This window comes from Pezoporus flaviventris, unplaced genomic scaffold (genome assembly GCF_033815535.1).
Source record: "Pezoporus flaviventris isolate CSIRO_AGI_PZ_B2104156 unplaced genomic scaffold, CSIRO_AGI_Pfla_v1 ptg000045l, whole genome shotgun sequence".
In the NCBI taxonomy this organism is placed as follows: Eukaryota; Metazoa; Chordata; class Aves; order Psittaciformes; family Psittacidae; genus Pezoporus; species Pezoporus flaviventris.
Window position 1 is genome coordinate 3,066,995 of NW_026892593.1, and position 20,089 is coordinate 3,087,083.

General features: G+C 43.9%; 1 protein-coding gene across 2 annotated transcripts in view; it reads right to left on the reverse strand.

The window, feature by feature from the left end:
* FRMD4A (FERM domain containing 4A) overlaps window positions 1–20,089 on the reverse strand; it is a 380,055-nt gene that overhangs the window by 278,171 nt on the left and 81,795 nt on the right. Inside the window, exon 1 of one of the 2 annotated variants that reach the window (XM_061467216.1) lies at window positions 11,492–12,047. The exons of the other annotated variant lie outside the window; for it this stretch is intronic. Coding sequence (XP_061323200.1) covers window positions 11,492–11,524 — 33 coding nt within the window. The 5' untranslated portion in view covers window positions 11,525–12,047. Of the gene's footprint in view, window positions 1–11,491; window positions 12,048–20,089 lie in introns of those variants that run through there. 2 annotated transcript variants of the gene reach the window in all.

Genomic DNA, 20,089 nt, shown 5'->3' on the forward strand with positions numbered 1-20,089 from the left:
ATCTTGCAACATACGTAATAGTAACGTAACTTTATTTCATCTCCCTGTTTGTACTGTGGGTGATATCTCCCAGGAAAGATTAATGGCTTAAGCTGATTTAATGGTGTACTTGTTTTTCACAGTAAAAGAAAAAAATGATTGTAAATAAATATTTTTTCTTTTTCAGTCCAGATTGAAAAATGTTATATTTTCTTCATATTTTCCTTTGATATTGGTTGTTTTCCAGCCTTTGATGGCCTCCCAGACAACTTCACCATCTTTCTGTGCATCTGTGATGTTCCCATGTTAATGTGAGTCATTCTTACAAACAAGCCTGGGACTCAGTTGCGTGTATGAGAAACTACAGTTTATCTCTACTGAGTTTCAGGAGCTGTGCCAGCAGAGACTCTGACCCTACACAATATAATCACAGTCACCTGCTTGTTCTGCCACCTGTCCTTCTCTTTTCACTGTGGTCAGGAGAAAGGCTGTCTCACTTGGCAAGGGAGGTTTGTGATGCCTATGGGAGAGGTTTGAAACATTTGGCTGTCATTTCCCCTTGTGCTTGTGGAAGCACCAGAACACTGTTATTATCCAGGTAAGAGAATCTTAAAGAAACCCCTTGAACCCAGGCATATGTGACAAAACTGTGGTGTAAGCAATAAAATGTATTTAGAAGCTGGAAAGAGCTGGTTGGAAGTTAAATAAGTAAGTTTTGCTTAACGCTTTCTTCTTAATCTACCTGACAATCTACCTTAATAATACTGTGTTTACTAATCAGAAAAACTGCACTCAACAAGATTGCAAATACCATCACTAAATGAGTGATTTAAAATAGAGTAACTACTGGCATATGCAGACACATATTTCTAAAAATGAGTTGCAACACATTGTTAAAGTCACTCCCATTTCATAGAGCTTTTTTTACTACCCTATCAAACGAGGACAAAGAATCAGATGCAGCTTTTCTTGCGGACAAAGACATCTATTCCAGGCAAAGATGGTATACAGAGAGATGCAAGTGGAAGGACACAAATTCAATCCCCACCATCAGCATGTGGTTTTGCCACAGTGCTGTGTTTTGATTTGCACATTCAAAAGCTGCCTGGCCTTTTCATACAGTCAGCTCAGCTCTGCTCTCATCTACTCCCACAACTATCTATCTGTTTTGTCAGTTTGAGTTACTCCACGAAGGTGCAAGAAGGAATGATTGACTGCAGTGAATTTGCTTGAACTCTTAGAATTAATAACATGAGGATAAGTAAAGAATAGCCACATGACAATAATCATGTGGCTGTTGGTATTATACATGTGGAATCTGTACTGGGTGAATATCAGGGTGAAAAGTTAGAAAATGCCAAGCATTAGTGGATGTTTTATGATGCGGGTTTTAATTGCATGATGATATACTCTCTTCACCTTAACCTCTGCCCCTATGGTTTCCTTTTTTCTTGTGTAGGGTGGAGCTGTCTTAAGGATGAATCAGTGAAGACATCTGCTTTCTAAAGGGCTCTTTGGTATTTGTGGCAGACAGAAGGTACACAGGGAGCTGCAGAAGATGAAATAGTCTTTGGGTGAAGACAGTTGGTGATGGGTGATTCACATATCCCCAAATTTTGCTAATGACCCCTGACATCTAAGTTTTATTTTCAGGTTTGTGAGCGATACCCCTGGCATGTGACTTGAAGAAAGCCTTGGCTTTGCCAGAGGTAAATGATGAGGGGCACAATGAGCACAGAGACGCATTCCTGTGTAACATTATCTAGGTGTTCCTGCTCCGGCAGGGGGATTGGACTAGATGATCTTTCGAGGTCCCTTCCAATCTCTAACATACTGTGATACTGTGAATAATGTTAAGGATGCAAGAAAGTCAGAAATGGTTCAAAACTGGCGTAGATCTTTAAGATTCCTTCATGGCTCAATTCTGCATCAGTTAAATAGGGACAAATCCAGAGTCTGATTACCTTTTAATGATACAATTAATGCTACAGAAAAAAGTATATGAGAAAATGAATAATTCTGTTTTCAGGGCAGTATTCAGCAAAGAAGACCTAGGGTTACTTACTGAGAAATGAGGAGAATACAAAATCAGGAATAGCTGCTCATTATCTGAGCACTGTCCATTTTATGCACAAGATGAGAAGAAACCTGTGGGAAAATGGTATGGGACTACATAATTAAATGGGACAGGGCTGCAGGGATGTCCCTTCCTCTGATATTTCCCAGCTTTGCATCTTGATGGTGTTCTCTCTTTACAAAACAGCTTTACACACGTGCATTTTACCACCCACATCAAGTTGGGACACAGGGACTGGGCTGAAGGAGGTTTCCATACAACAGACACAAGTCCCCCACTTCGTCTTTGCCCTCCACTGCTCACTCGTCCTCTCCAGACCTCATCTATTTAGTCCTGGTTGCTGCTTCTCAGACTCATTCCTCCATCCCTAATCACCTCTTCACAACCTCCCCTGTCTCCTTGACTGTTTATTCCAGCTTGGATTTTGCTTCTGCTGCATTTATGCCTTATTTTCCACGTTGCTGCGGGCGTCAGCAGGGATCCAGGGGATGTAACACAGGTTTCATGCCCCATGTGTTGGGAGTCACTAGTCTAATAGAGACAGGGATAGATCTTGGCTTAAAGCTCATTTGAGCTGGCTTTGACCCGGATGTTTCTGAGGCACCACTATCCCAGTTGATACCTACTGATATCCTTACCAATAGGTATCTACCCGCCTACCAGCAAAGGTGTGAGGAAGAACATTGAGGCACTGGTGCCATAGAGAGGTATCTGACTTTATGAAGACAACGTTCAATCTCTCATCTCACCTGATCTCTCTTTAAAATCACAATACATTATGGGAGGGTTTGTGCCAGCTGCAATGAGGTTGATTATTGCCCTATTTGTGGCATATAGTTCCTGGGCCTGAGCATGGAATATTTACTGAAATGATTAGTCCTGTAAGTAATTAGTCTTTCTGGAAAAGAGTTTCAGTGGCTGCAGATAACACTCTAATTCCCTGTATCCAAAATAATTTAATCTCTTCTAAATGAATTCCATTTTTCTAAAGAAAAAATGACTTCCACAGTGTTACTCCAAACCTGACTGTGAAGAGATCCAGCTTTAGATGAAGCAGTAATGATTTCACCTAACTTTGCTTTCAGCTCCTAAGCTACTGGAATTAATTGAGCGTGTAATTAAGGAAGGGTTTTCTTACCAATATGATCATGCCTATAATTAAAATCTCACACAAGTCTCTATGTGGAAGAAGAATGGGGCAGGGCAGAGCAGGGGAGAGACCAAAGAGTCTGACAGGTTTACATCAAAGGACCTGAGCTCCTGCAGCAATAAGCCAGAGGGAGGGGAGGAAGGGAAGACAGGACTGGCTGATAACTGACTGGATATATTGTTTTTGACCTCCTGTCTTCAAAGCCCCATGTGGTTTACGTGCTCTCTATGCAGCAGATTGCTTCTACCTTTCATGTTACTTCAGCAGATCAAGCTTTGCCAGCATTTGCGGTACCAAGCCCCGGATGAGAAGAAGAGAGATGACATCTGCCTGTTTTCAGAGAGGGTGGAAAGGGTTTGGCTGCTGCTTTGGGCTGTGCCTCATCAGTGCTGCAGCCCAGGGGACCCCATGGCATGTCACAAGAGCCACTGCTTTCCTCTGGGTATTGTTGCATGGGAGACCCATGAGCAAGATTTCATAAAAGGAGTGGTGATGTTTCTTACTGTTATTTATACTGCCTTTACTATGAAATCAGCCTTTAATAGAGGTATTCAGCAGGTGGTGTGTGACCCATATCAATGGTTCTGACTAGGGACAGCAACATTTTGCAAGGTTTGGCTGCAACACAGCACCTCCACAGGAGGAAACGGACAAAGAAGGGAGAAAGGCTTTCCCTAAAAATACCAAATGGGGACCTGAAGCTAGAAGAGAAGAAGGGTTTAACTCCCTTAGCTGGTCTGCCATATGCTATCATACCCTATGACAACGTTAGGGAGAGGAAAAATCTTCTCTCATAGAATAACCAAGCAAAGGGCCAAGGCACCAAGGAAAACCATAGGTAAGGATGGGTGTTGCATGAAAGAAGGCACCCTGAGCAGAAAACCTGCCCTCTTGTTTGTTAGATACCTGCTCTGCTCAGGGAAACAGGACTTCGTATGGTTGTTGACATTATTATGTTTATAAATAACAAAAAGGCACCTGTATCTGTCCTCGGGTCTCCTCTGAACTGGTACAACCTGTAGGGCCTTGGATTTTTGTCTGGCTGGTTAAATCCCAAATGGGGTCAGACTTTTGGTCTCATAGGTTTGGTGGGGTTTATATTGCAGTGTAGATGAAAGAGGAATGGAGGGAAGGTTAAAGTACATTAGGTGTGCATTCTCAGGAAGAAAGCCCATGTGCCCAGCTGAAGGCATACTTTTACATTCATCTTAAACCAGGAGAATATTATAAGGAACAGCTGATCACTAGTGAAGTGTGGGCCGAGGTGCTTAAAGTTATGCTGGTATGCACTGCTCATGGATCAGATTGTATGTGAAATACGCAGTGTGCAAGTGCTTTATTGCATTCCGCATAGTCCCAAACATAAACGTAGAGTCCTTACCAGTAACTGCCTTCAAAATGACCTAATAGATCAAATAGCCATGCAGAAGAGCTGTTTTCCTCCATAGATAACTACTAGGCTGGCATTTTGGGACAACCATCACTTTTGTTTCATAATCATCCTTTCAACTTTCCCATTTTTTCAGCTTTCCCATTTTTACAGCAGTGACTTTATGACTTTCCCCAGTGAATATAAGCTGTGATTCACAGCTATCAGTGGACAGCTCTGTCTGAGCTCTGCTTTTGAAAGGATGGCCAATTGCCTCCCCAACATCTGCCCATTAAGCAAACTACTTAATGAAATGACTAGGAAGATGGGTGCTCACCAGTGCATTTTCTCTGCACTTATTAAAACCCCCTGAAGCCTGTAATCCACACACGGAGCTAGTGAGCATTATACTCATAATGCCTTGTCTTAACACATTTTAAATCTCACTATTATTATCATTATTTATTATTATGCTATTATTTGTATGTTTCTATTATTAATTTCAATTTGATATTACTGTGGTCTTTACATAGGCCTCCAGTGCGCTTTTCTGTGAGGTCCCATGGGAGCCAAGAGAAGATCCTTGGGTACTTCCAGGCAACCTCAGCTGCAGGAAGGATTTGGGGACTTGAGATGTTCCTGGGAACCTCTGCTACAGCCAGGGCTTTGCAGAGGCTGAGTAAGACATGGAGAATCTAGGCCAGGATGCAGGCTGGCTTGAGCTGGGACATGGTGTCTGGACAGTGGGAGGTGAGTGGGGCACTTCAGAGAAGTTCCTGTTTCCATCCCCTGAAAAGACCCAGTGGTATTTAATACATGACAGCTTTGGTCATCAAGGTATGCTGTGATCATTCCAGGTTCCAATACAATGGGGGTGCCAAGCCTATTTACATCTCCCAGTGATGTGGATCCTTCAGCTGGTGATGGCAGAAGGGGGATCCCCAACCAGGTGACTATACTGTCTGTGAAAGTCAAAGCAATCCCATCACTGCGGTCATCCTGGTCCATCTTAAGGGTTGTCATCATGGGAGTGCTCAGCAAGAGATGAACCAACTTAATGTGGTGTGAACCCAAGGGTGCCTCATGCTATGATGGTATAGTCTGGACTCAGCTGTGCTGCTGAGGATGCTGAGAAAGAACAGCATCACCTGGCCATTGAGTTGTGGGTGAGATATCAGAATCTGCACTGCAATCCTTCCTCCTTAAACAACAGAGGCAGAATGCCCTCGTTTCCTCTCAACTTCAGAAGGGAACATCTGGGGACAGGAATTGTCTCCTCATCATGTGCTTGGCCTGCACTAAGCATATGAGTCCCCATGCTGGACTTTAACCTCCTGATGCTACCACAATGCAATTCTCATTAACAGCACAGTGTCCAGCTCCTGCCCAGGAGGATACGGAAGGATGGAAGGATGCTTTCCCCCTGTACAATAAACAACCACCCTTGCTGCAACTGTGTGTGAGGGCAGGGCCCGGTCAATCATGGTGTCTCACTACACTGATACAAAGCACAGCCGGGGAGGAAAAATAACCTTTCAGAGTTATGTTCAGTGATATATTGCTTGTAAATCTGAATGGGTTTGAGAAATGCTACAGAACAGAAAGAGCTCTGCTTTTCCAGAGGCATAACGTTATGGTAGAGTTATTTCAAAGCCAAACTGTGCTGAGTTATGCCCTTACATCCTCTCTTGCAGGTATTTATAAAGTTATGATTAACAGTAGCAGACACGGGACTTCATTATTTCTTGAATTGCCTTTCTTTTTAATGGTCTACAAGCTCAGAGAATTACATATGGCCTCATTAACCTCTGTGTCAAACTGCTAATAAGGCAAGGGAGGAGGTTCCCCCTCAGCTGCTTGACAGACAATGTGTGTGCCCCATGGAAGGGCTGCCAAAGGAGCACTGGCACTTCCCACACCACAGTATGGACTTCACATGGCTGTGTCAGGTCATGGCTGATAGCACAGGAACCTGGAAGGTTTTGGTGCTCACTGTCTATGTGAAGTTACTCCATCTGAGAGGTCTGAATCATCAAAATGACTTAGGAAATCCCAGTCTGAGCGTCATCGCCACCTGTATGAATTTATTTCAGTGGAATATTCAAAATGGGAGTTAAAGACACAGTGGTATTGAAACAGGGACCTGAGGTTCCAGAGAAGGAAGGTGCACGCTTCTTGGAGGACAGGTGCCCCCTTTTGCCATTTTGTCTTTTGTCTTTGTAAAAAGGCCATCAACATTTTCACAACATATACAAAGGACTTTGAATCTCGCTTTGTACAAGAGTGCTGTAGGGTGAATTGAAGATGTGTAGCTCTCCATAAAGTACAGGATCCTAACTTCAACTTTTACAGGACAGTTTGAGAGCTTAAAGTTAAGAATCTGTTCAAATGTTTTTCTAGGTGTGTCCTCACATCATGATAAAAAGATGGCACATGTAAACCTCTTTTCAGTTACAATCCAAGGGGTTAAGGACTACAGCAAACCCATCCATAGGTGTAATGCAGACTCCAGACTTCCCTTTCTCTGAGGTAATTTTCCCTTCAGATTTCATCCCCTGGTGATCTCAAAGGCCAGCTGCCACAACCCTCTGCTCTTTAAGATTCACAGGGGATGTGGTATCTCCCACAGTTTCTCAGCTTCAAGCTGTTGTGAACTTCTCTAAGTAAGGCACAAGGACAACTTAACCACTCTTTTTGAGAGACTTAGTGGCCAAAAACTAAACTGCTTTGAAAGCAGAACCAACGAGTGAACAGGAACACCATGGGAGTGTACTAATCCCCCAAGTCTATAATAAACAGATAAAGTTAGTAAGATTCAATTAAGAGAGAACAGCCCCATTAATGTTTTAAGAGCACTGTCTAAACATTACACACATTATTTACCGAGTTCCCAAGCTGAATTCTCTGTACACAGGAACACTCCAAATTCATTATCTTTGGATGCAAAGCTTAGTAAATTCAACGGTAATTAATCTCCATTTACCCTCTGTGTGTGTTTCTGAACAGATGAAAAGTTCATTGAAAAAGTTCTTTCAGCCAGTCTGAAAGAAAAGCAGTGCTTTGATAAACAAAAAGGCACCAAACACAGGCCTCTCAAAGGGAAACAGAACAGCTAGCCAGTTTCTGCGTGGTTCAAGCCAGGTGCTCATTGCAAATTCAGTAGCATGCACTGGCAAGTGTCAACAGCAGAGGAACTGAAATGACTGAAATTCTTATGCCAGTGTAATTTGCTGAAGGCAATGAACTGAGGGTTAAGGCAAATTGTGCATGTGTTGAGGATTATAAAACAAATTAAAATGGAGGCTAACAAAAGGAGTGCAATATTTATGCATTTCTTCATGCTTTTCAGTCCGTGGTACTCAATCAACTTCATAGGCTCTTAAGGTGGCATGGGAACACTGCTATTATGTACATTCATTTGCTCCTGAAAAGGGAGCTCAGGTGTAGCAGGCTACAGAATGCAGCTGATTCTGGCAATATTTATCAGTATCACTGTTAACCCACCAAATATTTACAGCACACAATTACTTCTAGTCATGTGACATGTAATCAACACCAAAAATGCAGGGAGTTTTCTGTTCAATGCATTCCATTTAACTGTTTCAATTTTGATATGCCAGCCCATTTTACCATGTATTCCTCCACTTTCCCTTAAATTCCTGCATTCATGGATCCCAGATATACAAAAGTATAAATGCATTAATCACCCATGACTTACTGCAGTGGAGTCTATTACATGGTGTAATGCACTTAATGTTTGATAACTAATTTACTTCAACCTTCTAAGTTATTAAGCACCCCACTGTATGATCACCCAGCGCGGCCCAGTAACCAAATAGGTTATCACTTTGTGGAATGGGAAACAAGTCCCCTGTGAAATATGCTTTTAGTTATGTATTCCCAGCCCTCTGCTGGCAAGACCTGCCATGGAGCTGAATGGAGATGTAAGGACATGTGCCCATGTCTCTGCCCTGCATGGGCATGTGCCCATGTCCAGCCCTTCTGCACCATAAATTGGGGTTTTGAAACCAAGATGTGCCCACTTGTCCCTTTTCCAGTGCTGATGTGGGGTGGAAACCTCTACAAGCAAAGGGGACCAAAGAGGTGACAGGAATTGTATTTTCAGTTGCCACCACAATATTCACCCAAGACCAGCAGGGAGTTGGACCTTCTTTTAATTACAGAGACCTTTGCATGTTTGGCTATGAGAGGCAGAGGCATGTTGTCCTCACCCTTTGGTGACAGACTGTCAGAGGTGTCTGCAAGAGTCAACCCCTACTCCTACCCAAGGAAACAAAACAAACTGGGTGGTTTTTCATTTTCTGTCTACATTTGAGCAGACTGAATACCACTACCCGAGACACTAAAGATAAAACAGAGAGTTTATTTACATTTCACTTTAACATGGAGATATTTTCACACTGGTTAAAGTCTTGGAGTTCACAGATGCTCCAGGCTCACTCCAAGCAGTGCTGCCAGAGATGACCAGGAGCCCACCATCCTTCATCTCACCATACAAATCAAAGGACAAAAAAACTTCCAACTAGCCTCCAACAGTTGCAGCCTAAGTGTAAAACAAGTGACAACAGATGGGATCAGACAGACGGGGGAGGAGAGGGGGAAAGATGAGGTAATATTAAGGAGTGTGACAGGCAGGGGTCTCAGTACATCGGCAGCCTTGTTGTTGTCAAGCGTTTTTTTTTGTAGGCATCACATATTAAGGTTGTATTTGGAGAATTATAGATTTTACACTTGATTTTCTGGCAGGGAAACAGGGAGCTGCTGCCAGCTACGAGGCATCTTAGAAATGAGATTAGTTTTCGAACCTATTCAAGTGATCTTCTCATTGTTACTTCTTTGTAAGGACCAAATCCTGATCTTAATTACACAAAGTTTATTTGAATATCTCCATCAACTGCCATGGAGCTACTCCAGATTGACACAAACGTAACATCAATGTCAGGACCTGGATTTTCAAGAGAAGCATGACAGTTTTACATCATTGCAATCAATGGTTGAAAAGTCGCATTGCTTTGGCTTAAAAATACTTTCCCATACACAAAGGAGGTCAGAATCTGCACCATTCTTTGGTATTAGAATAGATTGGGATCCAAAGGATCAAGTTTATATATGCAGATTCTTCTATAGCATGAATAAATAATGCAATAGTGGTAATTGAGGTTACACTTTATGAACAGCATTATTAGGATTTACATTCCATATGAAGCAAGTCAGATGAACAAATATAATACCCAGCCCCGGTCCACTTCCCTTACTCTGTCATTTCTAGAGCTGCCCGCATGCTGCAGGTGCTGATAGTACACACGTCTGACTGTAATCCACGCGTCAGCCTGATAGCACACCAGTTCTGGGAGAGACTGCCTCCAGCAATCATTTCAAGCCTGGTTAAAGCAGCAGAATGGAATCATCAACTCAAATGTTGAAAGTTACATGTTCTAATAATGGAAATGAGATCTGTTAGGCAGTTTTTCTGTTTCCTATTCTTTGACCGAAAAAAAAAATAAATGAGAAATGCCTTACAAAGACTAACACTAATGTATGTATCCCTCAGTAATGAGAGGTATGAATGGCTGGGTCTATAACCCCTTATAAATCTTTCATTCTACAAACTGCCCGTTAGCATTATTCTTGGTAATGGAGATCTATATGAAGTTGGTTGGTCCTTTTTTTAATCCCCAACTTACTAAGCAAGACAAAAAGGAGCTGAATTACAGTGGAAAAAAATTACTCCCCTGGAGAATTACAGTACAGCCACTTGCTAACGAATTGTTATTATTTAAATCACTTGTCTAGCTTTTAATATTGAAAATACTTTCAATCACTGAAGAGTCTTTAATTTAGGACAGTGGATGGCAGGGATATCATAGAGGAGACCAGACTAGCTCATCTGCCTCAGCACAAGGACTGGACCAGATGATTTCTCAGGATTTTTTTTTAGTCTGGCATTTATATGAAACAACTCTGGTGTGACTACACCTTCCAAACTGCATGTAAGACATATGATGATACCCTGTTGCCAGCAAGAATTGTCACTGAATTCCAGCTCTCCCAGTCCTGAGACACAATAGCACAGGGTTGGATTGCATGTGGGGATGGACCGAAACCAGAAAGATTTACCCCAGGCAGTTACCACATAGGATGGAGGCAGGGGCTAAATAAATAAAATACAATCAGGATTCAGTCTATCCCCAGGACCACACAGCTATAATAGCGCAGAAGGTGATTTTACAAACCAAACCATCACTGTATTTGTGTCTGGCTTTTCCCTCCTGGAATTCAAGTTTCTTTAATACCAAGGATTAATGGCAAGCATTTAAAGAGAGTTGAGAGCACAAGAAAGCAGCAGACAAGTGCAGCAATTCCTTAGGTCTGCCCACTCACTTTCTCTTTTACAGCTTTGGGTCCACATCAAGAGGTCTCCCACCCAGGCAGGGTGCTGAGGCACAAAATCACCCTCTTTGCTTGTCCAGGCATCCCTTGCTGGTGAACACCCTGTACTGGGGTAGCCCACCTACAGTATCCCTCTCCGCCCCGCAGGTAGCTTTCCTGTACAGCTCCCTGGGGATCAGGCACAGACACACAGACACAATGAGAGCCTCCGACTGGAAATTCAAACAAAAATATGGCTGTCTACTCCAAAAGGCAAACTCATTAACAAAGGTCATCTCTGTTGAGGAAGAGTGATGGGTTACTCCCCTCTTGGAGGTGAACTGCTGTCGCTCCTCCGCCGAGTTACATTCACAAGCATAGTTTTGAAACAGAAGAAAGAAAAAAAGAGAGAGAAAAGAAAGAGACAAAAGCTCGGCAAGCCCCCTATTCACAGAGCTAGCCCCACACCTCTCCTTCCCCTCCTCGGGTAAAACCAGCTTCAAATGACATTAACATCTTCCCCTACCTTCGTTCTCATCGGAGACAGAAGCCCTTCCATTTTGCTCCGATCCTCATGCCAATCCTCGTGCCCCAACTTAGTCTCTCATCCCTGTCTCAAGCATCCCACACGAACAAGAGCATGTCAGGGACCGCCAGCGACACCCTCACGGAAGCTCGGCCAGGAGCCAACCTGCCAACTTGCAATCCTCAGTTACGTGGAGCACCGTTCCTGGAGGGAGAGACCTTCCTCCCTCTCCCTCCTCTCTCTCTCTCTCTGCATAATCTGCCTGCAGCTATGTTTGTACCATCGCGGCTGACAAACGATCCCTGCCTTACGTAATGCATTCAGCACAGGACAAGCGATCCCAGCCCAGCCGCGGGGATCCGGTCGGCAGCAGTGATGGGAAGGTGTGGGACTTTGCCCTGCCTATTGTGCCGCTGGGTTTAATCTGGCAACATCCCCCCACGCGGGGCTGGCGCTCACTGGCTCTCTGTGCTAGCTAAGAAAGCACTGAGAAAACTTCGTCATCATGGGAAGATTGTGGATTCCCTGGGATTGACTTAAAGAGGGGTAATCCTGATCCCAGGCTTTGGTTTTCCCCACTCGGGAAACACCAACTGTTGGAGCATTTTCTGCAGGGCGGGTTCGCTGTCAGCGAGTGACTGAACCCAGCCTTGAAAGGGAGTTCCTGTCAATTGTCAGCCAGGAATTGAGAGAGAGAAAGGAAGAAAAGGGAGTGAAACAAAAGGAATGTAGTCCTGCAAAGTTGGTCAGCAAAAGATACCCGCTGGATGTGTTTCTATTAGCATTTTAATTCAGATCAGAAAACGCTTTTGTGGAAAATTCCCTAATTGCTCCCATTTTCCTCATTTGGTTTTGCATCAGGGTGATGCTGGTATTGAATCTCTTTAAGAGAAAAATACAACAGGAAAATAGGCTTCAGACCTGCAAACACAGCAGCGTTTGGTCCACAGGGTGAGAGCAGATCAGTCCAAACCCCTCTGAAATACCATCCAGTGAACACCAGCTGCCAATCACTGCTCCAAAGGTCACTGGTTTCTCCTGGGGCCACCCCTTTTCTATTAAGAAACAGCCACAAATAAGGCTCCCCTTCCCCTGCCCAGGGGATAACCTTCCACATACCAGTACCCAACTTCTGTCCAAAGATCAAATTAAAAACCCTGTTACACCACCAGAACCTGATTTGCAGTGTTAGAAAATCGCTGTCAGGCTGGTTGGAGCATACCACAGGTGGAAATTTCTAACGCCCTTTAACATCAGCTCTTCTTTGATGCCCCAAAGCTACACACTCAGGTAGAGTCACAGTCTGAATAAGGCACTGAGCTAGGACATGGTTAAACTGCCGAAATTGCCACATGTTCCCTGGATGACCACGAGGATTCACCTCATTTAGCTTTCATCTGCAGAAACTCTGCCCTCTGGTCTGAGACACCCACTAAGGCTCCTGCAAAGCCAATGAGAGAGACAGGCTCCTTCCCAGAGTGATTCACCCCAAATGTCCAAAGCCAAAGAGAATCTTGTCCTCAGGTCCTCTGTGGCTCCTTACTTCTGCATGCTGTGGTTTCATGCTTTGGCTGCTCAGGCCAGGAAACATCTCTGCCTATGTGCATCCTTTATGTACATGTACACCTCTGCCCATGTAGCTCCTGGATAGCTACACTGAGATGGAGGAGGTAAGAGGGAATATGTTCATAGTGGTGTATGAGGATGCACGGTGCAAATCCTGGGATGAACCCAGGGATAGACATGACTCCTGCCCTGGAAAGCCTCAACAAGTGACACAGATGAGGGTGTTCAGTCCCACACATCCCTTTTCCCCTCTATCTCTCCTGATTCTTTCAACCCTGTAGATAATGCAGTTTTAGGGCATTTTTCTTTTTATTTCTTATGGGGTGAAAACGGGGAGGGGAGGTGCCCCCTACGGTATTTAATATTAATTTCAAAGCTAATTAACTGTTCTCAGTCAAACTCAGGCCCTTATTAAATGTGAACAAATCTGATCATATCATATTGAAGGCAGAGATAGGTTTTCCAGAGCTAAAGAGGCACTGTACAATGCTAGCAACCTCATCTCTTTCTTCTTGGGTGTATAGAAATATGCTTTGTTGCTGGTATTTACAAGACTTTAATAAGACCTTGAATAAATGGCAGCAGGAATTCCAGGTTCCAGCAAAACGTGACTGTTTTTATTTTTCTGCTCTACAACATCATGTCAGACTCTGATGTGAAGTTTACACATCTGTGCATCTGTAAAACATCGTCTCCATACCATCCAGGGAATTTGACTTTACAAAGTATTAAGGGGAACCCAAAGAGACATGAGCATTTGGGAATTTTGGAGATCTCAGGCCACGTGGTCAAGCTCTGATGCAACATGATAATGTGGGTGGCGCACTCAAGGTAGTATAGGAAAACCCAATTCTCTTTTAAATGTCGGTTCTGCTTTGAACTAGGATAAACCATGGCCTCATGAGGTTTCCTGTGTTATCTCTGTTTACAAGTGAAAAAAAAAAAAAAGGTAGTTTTCCTAAAGGCCAAAAGACTAATTCAGTCTGGGACCAGAAAAGCAAGCCAAGGCCTTTCCGGTTCAGCAGCACTCAAAGCCTCTCTGATGTGAACGGACTGGGGAATTGTGCTGATACTGCATGAGTCAGAGCAGAGCCCAGCTCAGCAGGATGAGCAGGGAAAGAGGATGGTGCTGTCTGAGCAGCACCCGTGGTTGTGAGCCGGCAGCAAGCCTGCCCATCCTGGGAGCACAGGCTGCGACCCCCAGCTGCATCCCAGAGGATGCTCTGGGCCCCTGGGTCTGTTATGAGCCCCCGCATAGCATTACTGTGAACCACAGCTAAAGTGGTGCGTGACAGAGAGGTCTGTCCACATTTGCAGTCACCAGCAGGGACAGAAAACCCAACTGGCTTTGCCTGGGCAAATTTCAGCATGGTTGAAAGTGTTGGGGCTGACAATGTCCAGAATTTGTGAGAGATGGAGCAGCAGTGGATGGATGGGGATTGTGTTTCACACAACATCCTCCCCTCAATCTCCAGACACCAGGTAGGACTTGAGTTCTACTTGTGTCTAGGCATATACTCTACTTTAGCCTATGCAGCCACCAACCTGTCCTTCATGTGCTGCAGGAGCAGGATAACCACCTTCTGCATGCGTTCAGCCTGTTTGCAAAGTCCTTTCACAGCAGAGCAACAACTTTACAATTGTGAGGGCCAGAGAAGTTTATTCTCATTTCAAAATGAAAGTTTAAGTTGCTATAGCCAGGAGAGCAGTGCCACAATACTGTGTCCCATGGTCTGACACCTTACTCCTCCCCAAGGCTGCAACTCATGGCATTGCTCACATTACCACAGACTTGTTCAACAGCCTCCACTCCTGCGATATTCAGATCAAAGGCACTACAGAGGCAAAAGGAGCATGTGAACACTTGCTTTATCATTCTCTTTCTGGGGAGGGGAGCAGCATTTGACTCAGAGCTTGGTCAGCTACACCCAGCATATCTCAGGTTCTTTATCTGGAGAAGAGGGGACCCACTTGTCTGTTACTCAGAGATGTTGCAGAGGTTCATCCGGTTCTGGATTCAACCCTTCTCATCTTACAAGTGTTTAATCTGGGAATACAATTACTCTTGGCTCCTTAACTAATCACGGGAGGAAGATAGATACCTTGAAACCCCTTGTATTGTCATAATCTAACTATCTGCTTGATCTAGACAGAGGATGAAGGTAGATGTCTTTCTGGAGCCAGGCAGATCTTACCTGGATTCAGTCTTATAGCTGAATATCTTTCTAGGTTCTGCTGACTGCATTGACAGCCTTCCATGGACCAGAATGAGAGCAAAGACATCTGCCAATATTTAGCCAAGTAGATGTAAATGGACAAATTTAGGTGACTGACTCTGGAGCTGAACCTAGTAGTGAGGAAAATGGCCCAAAAAAGCCTTATGTTCGCTGTTGGCTATTGGCTGAGTGTCCTAGAAGCAGCCAGACAATATGGTATATATTTGAACTCTCAGCTTTCCTCTTATTTACTCAATGTGGGTGCATCCAAGCTGATACAAAACTTCTTTAAACCAAAACCTTTCCTAAACTCTGAGGTGGGGATCCCAATGCAGAGCCAAGTTGTGCCACCTGTACCAGTCCTGGAAAGTGGAGGAAGTCTGTATTTGGACTCAGTCTCCATTTTCCCTCCGCTGCAAAGGGCTGCCACCACTTCCTGCATGCGTACCCCTGAGCTGCTGGTGGCCAGGACAATGGAATGGGTGCTGATGCAGCCTGGCTGTATCATGAATGCACGCCACTGGCCAATCTCGCAACTGGTCATCTCATCCAGCAAACAAAAGGTAGCATCACAGTGTTGCCATGGCGACATCCCTCCATCCGGATGGCTACGGCATCATATAAAGGAGAGGGAAACATCCCAGTCACATACCGGAGCTGGCTGAAATGTATCTTATATTTAGAACAGGCAGCATGGGGAATACTAATGAATATTTAACACCCGGAGTGCCCTTCCTGCTTGCTTTTTTTATTTTTGTTGCATACTTTCCATAAACACAACATTTACCTCCTAATGGCTTGAATAATATTGGTGCAGCGCTTCCCTTGTCATTGCTCCTCCACGTTTCCCCTTGCTTTTCACTTCTCTCGTGTGAACGAAAGTGGAAACCAGCGCACAGCCCTCACAAAGGTAGCCTTTGCAAATCAGGACTGATGCCTCCAGCAGGTCAGGGTGTTGAGGAGGGAACTGGGATATTTGTGTGTTCCAGTCTCCCAGCCTGGCTTTGCTGTGTTTAGGTTGTGGTTTTTACTACAAGTCTACTGACAGGATAACAAAGGCAAAGTTTTCATGAGCTACCTGAAAATGAGCAAGATTTGCTTATGTATGTCCTACAAGAACTAGCCCATATTAGAGCCTTTTTTAAATTATTATTATTTTTTTCTCTTTAAACAATTAAATATCTGTGTTGTGGATAAAAATAAGCTTAATTTTGTTTCACTCATCCAGGAAAAACACACACTAGAAAATGTCCTGAAATTACTTTCATGGATTGTGCTGATGGCTGGGTGAATCCTTTCAGGGACGGCACTACCTCTCCAGTATTCTTTTCAGCTACAGATTAAGTTATAAACAGGGTTAAAAACGTGGTATTTCAGATCTAGTTCTGAAGTCACCTCCTGGCATATATAAAGCTTTATTCTTAGAAAGGCCATATTCTCAGCAGTGATTTTGAGAGTGAAATGTATGGTTTTTACTCAACACTGGCAGAGCACTGGGGTCTTTTTTTGATCCTAGAAGCCCTGCAAAAACTGCTGGGTTCCTGAAGGCTTATCTATATGCTTCCTGCTTGGTACCACTCCAAGGCACCAAGGATACAGGCACAATTCAGCTGGCAGCTTTGTCAGTGATGCAAGGGGAGGAACTGCGCTGTACTGGGTGTGTTGCTTTGGCAGCACTGAGAAACTGGAGCTATGTTTATTTGTTGCTGGTGTAGGGTGTATTTACAAAATGGAGAAGGGTTTTTATCTCCAAGATTGCTGGTGCAGTCCTTTGCCCCATGGCTTTAGAGGGAGAGGGACTTGCCTCTGGGGCAGTAAACAAGGGGCAAACCCATGCTCTTTGCAAGCTGTTCCACTGACACAGCATTTGCACAAGTAAATGCTGTCAAAATCATTTGCCAACTTATCCTTGTATGGCACCAGTTCTAGTGAGGGCTGGAAACACCAGTTAGTTTTCTGGAGTTGATCTTTAAAGCTCTGCTTTTTTCAGAACAGTCATGCTTTTTGCACAAAATCAAAGCAATTTGATGAATATTAAAGTCTCAATGTATTAATAAGATTGATTCAGCTGCCTTCCTGATTTAGAAGGCAGACATAAAAGAGTCAGATCTGAAGATCATAGGTGTCTGTACAAGTCTGAGAGACTGACCTACAGCTAAGCCAATTTAGTGTCTTGCCCTGCTTAGCACAGCCGTCAGGGTTTGTCCATCCTCCCCCAACAACTGAAAGCCATTTATCTCAATAACACATCAATGATCTCAGCCATTATTACCATGATTCCTGTCAAGTCAGTGAGGTAGTTCAGGAAGGAAAAGCTGCATGCATGCATCCAATCTGTTTGCAAACCCCCCTCGACCATGCAAATAAACCACCTCAGTGGAGATGGGGACTACTGTATTTGAAGAAGAGCTCATTCAGCTCAGCAGGGTCCCCAAGACCAGTCTCCATGACCTGCGTAAGGCTCTGACTGCCTTCTTTCTCCTTGCCTCCATCCCAGCTAACCAGGAGGATCTGTAGATGCTTTGAAGATCTATAGATGAATAGATGAAAAATGGGAGCTGTAGATGAAGCTTACATATTCAAAATAATAGCTGCTGTCCAGAGTCTGCCCCAGCAGAGAAAATGGCCTTGGGCTGTTCTGGCTCCCAGCAGGTGCAGCCACAAGGCTTGAGCATCCTGCTTAGTCTTCTGACAAAACATGTGCTGGAAATAAGATGGTGCTTTCTCCCCTAAATATTAACTGGAGCTGTATCTTCCTTTCACTGGTAGGTATATTTGCCATTCTGGATGTTAATAGTCATAACACATAGAAAACCTTTTACTACAGCATTAGGTCTATGTATGCATTTTCAACAGTTAGATAGATGATTTATTCATCCACTTCAGTAACCAAACAGGGCACAATATTCACTACAGTGTAGAAAGCAACAAACACTGAGTGTGTTTGGTTTGCAAGAATAAATCAACAGAACAGGGTAACAGAAGCTCTTTTTCCAACGCAAAGGACTCCACTGCCATCCCTGTTAATACCTCTGTCAAATTAAACACTGTTTCCCAAAGCTACAACTCTGTTAAAGCACGGCTATTAAGCTCTCAGTTAGAAACCTGATTATAGCCACTTTATGTCTGTAAAAACACAACCTCTGATGGAAGGTGACTCCCAGATGCTCTGCAAATGCTCATAAATGCACTTGATGCTCTACAGACACATCTCTGTGTGTACTGGGGGAGGAGACCCTGCTCTCTCAGGGCAGACAAGTGAGAAATAGTGATTTCTCTGAAGTGTAATGTCATTACAACAGTGCAAATCCTGGACTGTGGTCATTTTGGCCTGGGGAAGAGGAGTGAGGAGGGAATGAATAGAAGTGCTTAGGTTAAAGCAGAAGTAAAATGCAGAGGTAGGGGGAGGAAAGTGGTTGACAAAGTACAAAAGAATAATAATAATAATCTGGGGTTGTCCAGGAGCAGTCCTATAAAATACCATTTCGTGCTGAGATGCTTTAAAAGTTTGGTTAGTTTTGAAGCAAATTAGAACCACAAATGAAAAGCGAACAGAGATAATCTCTGCTCCAAAACATCCCTGCAATTTGAGGGTGAAGGCTGGGAGAGAATCTTGGAGCTACCCAGCTCTCAGAAGAAAGACCCCTGTATGCAGGAGGATCACCTGTACCACAGAATCTCAGGTAGATCCTCCAAGCCTCTTATTTGATGGAGGCAGGCTGCCTCACAAGACATTTCCAGATGCATGAAAACAGGACTCAGGGAAACAAATGATCACTTTTTTTTTCTTCACAATGATCCTACAGATTTTCATTTTACAAATTTATCTTGGTTTGTTCAACCCTAATGAATCCCACCCTCAAGCACCCATGAACTCTTTGTAAACTCAGAGTCATCTCTATCTCTGTTAGATTTACCTTCTGGCATAGGGGACAGACACCCCTCCCTTTCAGCTCAACTGGGGCCCCTGTCACTCTCCCAGATAAAGGCTGTGTTCAGCTGATGCCAGTAGCATGTTGCTGCTTTATGCTGTAATGGATATTTCTAGCTATACACAGGCACCTGCTTCAGCAGCTGCCTGTGAATCCCTCCTTAGGTCACCATTCCCTGTGAACTCCTTAGTGATGCCTTTGACTGACCAGCTATCGGCCACTTCATGTCCCAGCTGTGATGGTTTCTGAGCAGGGTTTCACTGGTGCTGGAAAGATGAAAGCTAAGGTGACCCAGAGGCTGGAAGTCACCTCTTTCTTCCTTGATCATCTACTTTTCTGAGCCCATTCAGCTCATTTAAACACTTGGTCCTCTCAACCCCTTTCACCGCCTGGATTCAGTTCTCTCAGGCAGGGTCTTTAAGTGCCTGCAGAGGTGCCAGCCCCTTTTGGATGCTTATCTCTGCACAAACCACAGTCATACAGATATTCTTTTAAGAATATTTCCAATCCTAGGTCTCCCTATGGTCTCATTTCTTCATTTTTACCAGCTAATGGGACATTTATTCATCTCCCAGAATGTCAATAAAGATGTAAAATAATGATGCTGGCACGGCATCCCCAGCAAGGCACAGGAGAGCTTCTACATATAATGAATACATATCATCAGCCTGTTTTCAGCCCAAGCAACAATTCCCGCTTACATCAAAGCCTCGTCTGAATTAATATTTAATGCTGGAATTCATGCTACCATTAGATACTGTTAAAATTCAGAGACCCCAGTCTTTCTTCATCTGGAAACAACAACAGAACTCGCTGAGCCAGGTCCATCTTCAGAAGTGGGATTCATCTCAGCTGACTTCAAATGTCTTTGGTGTGACTGGCTC